At 47.7% G+C, this 9,542-nt stretch overlaps 1 protein-coding gene across 2 annotated transcripts in view; it reads right to left on the reverse strand.

The window, feature by feature from the left end:
• Positions 1–8,342, reverse strand: part of ZCCHC14 (zinc finger CCHC-type containing 14) — a 78,256-nt gene extending 69,914 nt beyond the window's left edge. For both annotated transcript variants that reach the window (XM_084905031.1, XM_084905030.1), the window contains exon 1: positions 7,106–8,342. In XM_084905031.1, coding sequence (XP_084761157.1) covers positions 7,106–7,666 — 561 coding nt within the window. In that variant the 5' untranslated portion in view covers positions 7,667–8,342. The remainder of the gene's footprint in view (positions 1–7,105) is intronic.
• Positions 8,343–9,542: the final 1,200 nt, after the last annotated feature.

A 9,542-nucleotide genomic window follows, 5' to 3' on the forward strand; every position in this document is an offset into this window, starting at 1 on the left:
TGGCCCATGGACTGAAGGGTCCCAGGTTCGATTACTGTCAGGGCATGTACTTCTGTTGCAGGCTCGATCCTCATGCAGGAGGCAACCAATCTATGTGTTTCTTTCACACCGAAGTTGCTCTCTCTGCCCCTCCCGCTCCCTTCCACTCTGTCTAAAAATCAATGGAAAAAATACCTTCAGGTGAGGATTAACAAAACAAAAAAAGAAAAAGCACTAGGGGAAAAATTGTTTTCACTAGGATGGCCTAAACAACCAACACTTCCTTCCTATTTTGTGTTCACAGATGCTCGGAACACAGCCCTATTGGGTGGCAGGGACCACTAGCCCTGGAATTGAAAGAGAAAGACAAGCTCTGCCCCCTGCTAAGTCAAAGTTTGGTGATGAAAATTTAAAGAAAACTATTACAATACAGTATGCTAAGTTCTAGGACAGAAGGCGGCAACAGAGGGCTTGGTATATATGAGCCAAGAAGTTGGGGCTGGGGTGCCTCAGGTAGTATCTATTTGGTGTTCCATCTAAGAGAACAGCATCTGTAAAAGCTCAGAAGAAAAGTAAAACATGTATAATACGAGGAACTACAAGTATAGAAAGAGATGAGTGTAGACAGGCAATGGATAGGTCAGAAAGGTACAAAATACCATGCTAAGCACTGCATACCAGAGAATAAGAATCCTATAGGCACCTTACCGAGGCCATTCAGTAAGAATGTGGGAACTGTTGTTAGAAGCTAAGAATGGGGCCAGGGAGACTAGTTGTTATAGAGACTAGATCTATCTAGGTCAGTGAGATTACGAGGTGCGATAGTATACCAGACCCAGGTCAAGGTCAGAAGTTAGGTATGTCACAGTTCTTTCTTTTTTTAAAATATATTTTTATTGATTTTTTACAGAGAGGAAGGGAAAGGAATAGAAAGCTAGAAACATCGATGAGAGAGAAATATCAATAAGCTGCCTCCTGCACACCCCCCATTGGGGATGTGCCGGCAACCAAGGTATATGCCCTTGACCGGAATTGAACCTGGGACCTTTCAGTAGGCAGGCCGACGCTCTATCCACTGAGCCAAACCGGTTTTGGCTCTTTCTTTCTTTTTAATCCTCACCTGAAGATTTTTTCCCATTGATTTCTAGAGTCAGAGGAAGGGAGGGAGGAGGAAGAGCAAGATTGAAAAGAAAAACTGTGAAGTGCGAGAGACAAGGTACATGCCCTTGACTGGTAATGGAACTCACTAATCTTCAGTCCCTGGGCCGGCGCTCTAACCACTGAGTAAAACCAACCAGGACTGAGCAGCTATTTTTTAAAAATTGCTAAGGTACCAATGTTTCTGAATAGTTTAATTAAAAAATAAAGGAGAGCAGCTACAGTTTTCTCTTGTTGGCTTTAAACAATGACATCAGCTTAATTCTAAAAGGAGATCATCACTCACTTGCATTCCGGCATGCGTTCTTGACTCAGGGGAGAGTGGAGTTACATGAAGCTAGGGTTGTGCTTGTTCCCTAAAGACTAATTTTATCTATTCCTTGGCTTCCTGGCAAATAGCCCAACATCTAAGTCCACCTACACAGAAGTGTGACATATGTGCGACCATCATCCTAAGTGTGGTGGGGACAGGTTGAAAAAGGAGAGAGGACAGGCAGATAGAGGGACAGGGAGTACAGTGACCTGGGCTGTGGCTGAGTTGATGGAAAACAAATCTAGAAGGATGTTTAGGACTTGGAAACAAGCTGATTGGAGGGATAAGAAGACAGGCAAACTATCTATGAAAGGCGTAGGTTTCTTGCTGGGGGGTGAAGGGGGTTGTGGCACGGTTAGGGACAAGGGTAGAGTGGTCCAAATTGGGGGTAGAAAAACTTACCTTTGGACAGACTGAGTTACCTGTAAACGCTAAACTGTAATACAGGTTTTGGATTATCAGTGACAGTGGCAAAATCACAGCTAAAAATGTCATGAACTATAAAATAAAAAAAGAAGGGAAAGAAGGAGAGGAGTCTGAGGAATACCATCATCAAAAGGGTATGAAAGCAGAAGAAAAACTGAAAGCAAATACTCAGAAGTAGGAGAAAGATCAGTGGTGCCAGAGGACTAATGAAGGCTCTCAGTGGGCTGCCCAGGCCATGCCCAGGCTCCGTTAAGCCAGAATCTGGGGGAGGCCCCTGCAGTCATATATGTTTTTAAAAATACACTGTCTCCTAGGAATTTCACGTAGGTGTGGGGAATCCACAGAACAAATGAGAGATAAAAAAGATAACTGAAAAGTACCCAATGAAACTGACAAATTAGTCATTCAGATAAAAACATCAATGAAACCAAATGTGAAGCAAACCCAAATATATATGGGAAATGCAGCAAATGATAAAAGGTATTTCAAATCTGGAGGGGAAAGATGGATTAGTCAACAAATAACACTAGGGCAAATGGGTTTGTAATCTAAAAATATAAATCTAGCTTTGTGCCTTACACCTTAATAAATTTCTAAGATGGATCTGTTAAATGTAAAATGAGAAACCACACAAGTTCTGTACCAGAAGAAATCACAGGGAATGTCTGTATAATGTATGATGTATATGTATAATAGTATGTGCAATACATAATGTATAATGAATTTCTCATGACACAAAACCCAGAAGCCATTACAGGCTGGTAAGTATATATGAATATATTTTTAAAACTGCATGGTAAAGTCCAAATGAAAGGAAAAAACCTGGAAAACAAATATTTGCAACTTCTAAAGACAAAAGCACCATTTCCTTGAAACTTAAAGAACTCCTAAAAAACAATAAAGATCAACAATCCAACAGAGATGTCCAGAGGATATGACGAGCTTGCCAAAGATAAAATAAAATTATACTACACTGAGATATGCTTCTCACCCAACCAAATGGCAAAAATCTGGGGAAGGGATTAAGGGGTGAAATGATCTCCATACTAGTTGAAGGTATAGGAACAGGCACTCACATTGCTGTAGAATTCCAAAAGGTGGATGATCTCAGCAATATCTAAAGTAATTATAGCACAGACCACAGACCACTTCACCCCCCAGCAGCAATCCTACTTCCAGGTTTCTGTTCTATAGATATAGTATTTATTGAAATGTAAAAGCCATGGATGCTGTTTGCTGTATGTAGATGACACATATATAATATGTCAAAGACACGGAATTGTCTGTAATGGTAAAGAGGGAACAAAATGTCCATCAATAGGGACTGATTAAATAGCACGTTTGTACAGGGCAGCCATAAGCTACAACGAAGAAGCTCTATGAACTGATAGGAAATGCTCATCAGGAAAGACTACCAAGAAAAAGGGACACAGACCATGTGGGAGTAAGACACTAATTATCTATTTGTTAATACACAGAGTTTCTCTAGAAGGTTCTACAAGCAACAAAGAGGGGAATGAAACTAGATGGCTGGGAAAAGGATAAGAAATCCAAAGGAAGACTACTACCCACCACACTCCTGCACTAAGCACTTTTAAATCTTTGTTTCAATTTTCCTTAAAAAAAAAAAAAAAAATCATCAATCTCAGTAAATAGTTTCAGTATGATCTCTACCACAAGGATACTGAAACACAAAGGTGGGAGGGCACAATTTTCTAAATGTACCGAAAACCAATGAGTTGTACACTCCAAAAGGGTAAATTTCAATAAAGCTGTTATTTTTAAAAATAAGTATACACCACAGCACATTATCATTTACATAGAGAAAAGACTGCAAAGGATAGCTAAGCTTTTTCTAAAACTATGGCTTTATATTTACATAAAATGGACAGACAGAGGTAGTGTTAAGTCTAAACCAGTTTACATTTCTCTAAATGTAAGATTTAGAGAAACAAAGGCAGCAAAATGCTTTAAGGCTAGTTTTTTGAGAGAGAAACATTCATTTGTTGTTCCATTCATTTATGCACTCATTGGTTAATTCCATCATGCCTTAAGGAACAGCACACCTACAGCACCTGTCAGCTACTGAGTACAGTAAAGCTACTACAATCAACCATCAGCTCTACCACTATGAATTCTTCTCTTTCTGAAAGTAAAAATGTCTATTTTACATTCCTTACACTTTTAAACTTCTATAAGTCCTCTGAGCAGTAAGAATTTTGAAATAACATAGTAAGGGTTTGAAGAAGCAAATGTAAATACTGTAATGCCTATACATATCAGAAAATATAGTTAAAGAAGTATTGATTTAGGATAAAGAATGAAGCAGTCAAAATTTTTATTTCTAAAAGAGAAACAGAAGTGTCTAGGCTCAGAGTTTAAAACAAAACACAACAGCTTACAAAAGAAACACAAACAGCTTTAATGGGGCTGCTTTTCCAGGATTACACTAAATGTAAGATTTAGAGAAACAAAGGCAGCAAAATGCTTAAAGGCTAGATTTCATGAGTTGCCTACTCCAAGCAACAGAAGGGTTTATCAATGTTAGGCATTAAATTTAAAGCAGCAAAGGAATAGAAAATTCAATGAACGTGACTGAAATTAATTTAGGAGTGGCATAGTGGATATAAAGAAAACTAGATCCCATTTGTTTAGAAATATGGAAGCAATGGCACCAAGGTTACTCATTATAATCTCTTACTACTGTTTTAAATTTCTCTTTATTGATTTTTTTGAGAGAGAAACATTCATTTGTTGTTCCATTCATTTATGCACTCATTGGTTAATTCTTATATGCCCTGAGATTGAACCTAAAACCTTGGCTTATGGGACAAGGTTTTTGTCAATTGAGCTACCAGGCCAGGCTTATAACCTCATTAATAAGGGTCAGGCAGAATTCTCCAATTTTCCAAGGGTGAACAAAAATCTCAGCTCCAAGTAACTATCCAAAAATCAAATTTGAGCCAGGACCGGTTTGGCTCAGTGGATAGAGCGTGGGCCTGCGGACTGGAAGGTCCCGGGCTTGATTCTGGTCGGGGGCATGTACCTTGGTTGTGGGCACATCCCCAGTAGGGGGTGTGCAGGAGACGGCTGATCGATGATTCTCTCTCATCTATGTTTCTAACTCTCTATCCCTCTCTCTTCCTCTCTGTGAAAAACCAATAAAATATATTTTAAAAAAAGCAAAACAAAAAAAAAATTGAAAACACTGAGAGACAAACATTTTACTCTATAACAATGTGCTTTGCTCAAGTTAGCATTCCTCTATAAAAAGCCAGAGAAGGCAGAAGGAAGCACTCCCTGCACATCTGCTGGACACTTCACATGTGACATCATATGACCCTCCAAACAAGTCCATGAGGCAGGTAACTTGCCTTGCAAAGGGAAACACGGCAGGAGAGAGGACTCTGGCCAAGGTCACATAGTTGGTCATTTAAATGCTCATTTGGGTAGGAAGATGAATTAGCCCCTTCATCACATCTGGCTTGACAGATTTCTGGCTTGGCAGAAAGGCTCTATTATAAATGATATTTTTGTTCCAGCTTTTAGCTTACTCCCCACCAAAATAATGATCACCAGGCTTCTGCTTTTAATAACGTGATGATGCATCTGCACACACAAAAGAGTTGAACAAGACTGGAAATCACAGCCTAGAATTATCAGTGTGTGGCATTTAACCTGAAGCCTAACAGCACCTGAAGGTGGCCTTTTAGGGGACTGAAACCCATGAATAGGTGCTAGTCCACTGGCACCCCAAATTTTACTGAACTCCCAACAGACCACCACATTCCCTGCGACACATCTTTTCCTTTGTTGTAGGGGAATAACATTTTTCTGCCCAGAGCACAATATGGGTGGGATGTGAACACACATTTAAAAAGAAAACCACAGTCTCAGAGATCAATGTCACCAAGAAAAGATAGGACATAGATTAAAACCAATGCAGGGACCACAACCACTTCTTACAGGAAGACATTAAAGAAGAAAAGCCACAGTCCAGGTTTGAAAGAGAATTTAAAACCACTAGCAGCAAACCAGAGAGTACCATTTAACTTAAAAGAGCTTAGGCACTGTCAAAGAAAGATATTCAGCACTACTGGTCTTTGACTGCAATCTCTTGCTTCCCAAAGTCAGTGTGTAATCTAAATACCACACACTTGGTCAAAGAAAATCCTTTTTGCCCCCCTCAGAGCACAGTTTTGGCATTGGGTCCCAAGGGGCCGTTAAAAACAAGTTTGAGCCCCAAACACTTTGGTTACATAGTTTTGAAACATTTAGACAAAAGTTCACATTTCTAAGTGGTTGACCACGATACCCTTCCTGTTTAATTTGGAGACTAGAGATCTTTAACTTAACCTAGCATTCCTTAGGAGACTCATATCCTCAACACGCTCGGGCTCCAAGTCAGCCTGGGATTTGTTTCACATTGAGAAATAACGGTTTCACATGCTACTGTTAAACACAAGCATAAACACAGATATGCACGTGCATTCATAAATGCATACACACATATTCATAAGCATACACATTCATCAGTGCTATTCGCACACTCACAAGCACACTAATACATGTGCTCATAAACGCGTGCCCACTCCGCGGTCCCACCTGCCCATCTGACCACTCCAGGGGCGACACCTGCCCACTTAGGGGAAACCCACAACTGGGCGTCACGTGACACCCGCGAGTGTCTGCGAGCCTTCTCCGTCTTATACGGCTTCCTTTTCTAGTAATAAACCTCAAGTTTGGAGAAACCAAGGCGACTCCTGTTAACTGGGGCCGCAACCTCTGCCTGAGGCTATCTGTCCCTCTAAGGGAGCTGAGTGCATCCTCCCACACTTCCCCGGCTAATCCGGGCGAGACGGAAGGATGCAACAAGCCTCAAGGGCGCAAGGTGCTGGACAGGTCTTGGGGTGCAGGATTTGCGGGCGGAAGTGGCGGCAGGGGCTTGGAGTGAGGGCATAGGGGGTTCAGGGTGGAGGCTTGGGATACAAATGCGGAGTGAAAGCTTGGTTTGCGGCTGCGGAACCGGGATGGAAGCTTGGGAGTGGAAGGTATGAGTTTAGGGTTCAGGTGGGGGTTTTGGGATCTCAAGCGAAAGCTTCGGGAGCGAGTGTTTTCCGTTCAGGGTGAAGGCTTTTGGTGGTGGTGGTGGTGGGCGTTTTGGGGAGCGGGTTGGAGGCTTGCGGTGCGGGTGAGGGCGCCGAGCCCGCCTCCCGCGTGGGCACGCACCTTGTGGCAGGACGGGCAGGTGGGCAGCGCGCTCTTGCCCCCGTGGCCCCCGCCGCCGCCGCCGCCGCTCAGGCTGCTCTGAATCTGCGTGAGCTCCTGGCGCAGCACCTGCTTCTGGTGGAAGCTGAAGGCCGGGTGGTTGGAGGCCATGGTGAAGAGCAGCAGGAACTCATCGCCCGTGCGGCCCTCGTTGAGCTGCAGCCCATAGTTGTGGATGATGGAGTCGATGTGCGTGAGCGTGCGGTAGAGCACACCGGCCGCCTCGCGCTGCTCCGAGCCCAGCAGCGCCAGCGACACCAGCAGCTTGCTGCGCACCACCTCGTCCGTCAGGTTGGTGAGGCTGCCCAGGTCGGCAGGGTTGTTGGCCTTGATCTCCGAGTCGCGCAGCGAGTGGTAGTCCTTGCGCGCCAGGTCCTCGAGGCAGGAGCCGAGGAAGCGCAACTCGAGCGGGATGCACAGGTCCAGCAGGCCGCACAGGAACTCCACGCGCTGCGGCGACGGCAGCTCCGAGAACCAACGGTACACGCCGTCCCTCTGCAGCGGGCAGCGCTTCTCCACCATGCTGCCGCCCGTGCCGCGCCGCCGCCCGGGGCCGGAGGCCGGAGCCCGGGGCCGGGGGCGCGGGGCGCGGCGGGAACGAGCGGGAGGCGCGGCGGGGCCGGGAGAAGGAGGGCGGACGCCGCGGGCCGGACCGGGGGCGCGCGGCGCGGCGGAGACCCCCGCCAGGGGCCGGCGGGCGGGCACGCGCGGGGCGCTGGGGGGGCCCGGGGCGGCCGGGGCGGCCGGGGGCGGCGAGCGGCCTCGGGCCCCCCGCTCACGGGCGGGCTCTTGGCCCGCGCCCGTCCCCAGCGGCGGCCGGTGCGCGGCGGCGGCGGCGGCTGCTCCTCGTCGTCGTCGTCGTCGCCCGGGAGGCGGCCGCCCCCATCTCCCCCCGCGCCGCAGGTTCTGTCACTGCGGGCCGCCCCCCGACGGAGCCGCCCAGGCCATTCCGCCGCCGCCGCCGCCGCGCTGGTGCTGGGTGGCCGTTACTAGGACGGAGGCCGCGGGAGGGCGGGCGGGCGCCGCGGGAGCGGTGATGGACGGACACGCGGGGCGCGGCGCGCAGGCGGACGGCGGAAGGATCTGCGCCGGTACTCGAGCGGCCTCGCGTCCAGGCTCCGAGCGCCGCGGACGGATCCAGGAGAGCGCGGCCGTGTTCGCAGCTGACGGGCGCCGGGACGGAGCTCAAGTGGGCGGGGTAGTTGCCTCTCGCGACAGCCAAGCCGGCAGGGCCCGCCTCCTCCCCCCGCTGATTGGCTCGAACTGCCCCTTCTAAGCCCGTGATTGTTTCGGATCCCCAATCCAGATTCACACGCCCCCGCGACCACGCCCCCCGGGGCTGTCGATCACGTTAGAACCGCCGCGTTCCGCCCCTCCTCGGCTGGCGGAGTCGATTGGCCCGTCGAGCGGGAGCGATGGAAAATCCGGGGCGGATTTATGGTTGCTTTTGTTCCCACAGATTTGCGTGGAGCATTGTTTTAGGTAAAAGCTGGGCGTCCGGCCTGCTTTATTCCGGAGCGTCACAATAGGAAGATAGCGGGAGTCTTCGAAAAGCTGCTGGAGCGGGGCTCCGGAGACCCGAGTCCCCATCCCTGCTCTGCCCGCTAAGCTGTGTGACCTTGGGCAAGGGGCTTGGTCTCTGAGCCGTGGGCGCCTTCACAGCAAATGAGGGGAATAATAGCCGCCCCAGCAGGCGGCTGGTGAGCAGGTTGTGAGCTCATAGAGGGCAGGCGCCCTCATTTCGGAGGCTGTTGGCCTTCCTTGGGGATGTGATGGGAACACGCTTTCTCCATTAAGGAAGCCTCCTTTCAGGGGGTTACTGCCTCAGCTCAGGAACCTGGAGGATGCAGATACACCCACCAGAGGTCGAGAAACAGGTGAACCGCCCCCTCACCTGGCATTGGCATTGGCACCGGATTACAGGCTGTGGAAAGGTGGGGCACCCAACCACCTTTAAATTCTGCAACTGCAAGCAGCTACAAATAAGGTAACAGACGCAGGAAAAAGAAATTCATTCCTCCGGTGCTCTACCTCTAGAGCCCTTATTTTGATGTCTTGTGATCAAGGATGCGTCTTTTCCCTAAGCAACTTTATGGAGGCCTGGTATATGCCAGGTTCTAAGCCCTGAGCAGGGCAGCCATGAGCAAAGTGCCCTAGAGCTTAAAGCAGACATTACAGAACCATAGTTGAGAGAAAAGGAAAATTTGTTTTCCTCACCTTGGACAAATTTTCCCAGACACCCTGGTGTTCTCGGCCAGTGTAGGAAGAAGCAGGAACTCAGGAAAGCTTCCCAAGGGTATTGAATCCATGTAGGTAGCAGCGGCAAGCTGGGTTTCCCCGCCTTATTTCCCCAGGCCAAACTAATTTCTATAAATAATTGAATTAATCCTTGTTCTCT

Source organism: Pipistrellus hanaki, assembly GCF_964339955.1.
Source record: "Pipistrellus hanaki genome assembly, chromosome: 15".
Taxonomy (NCBI): Eukaryota; Metazoa; Chordata; class Mammalia; order Chiroptera; family Vespertilionidae; genus Pipistrellus; species Pipistrellus hanaki.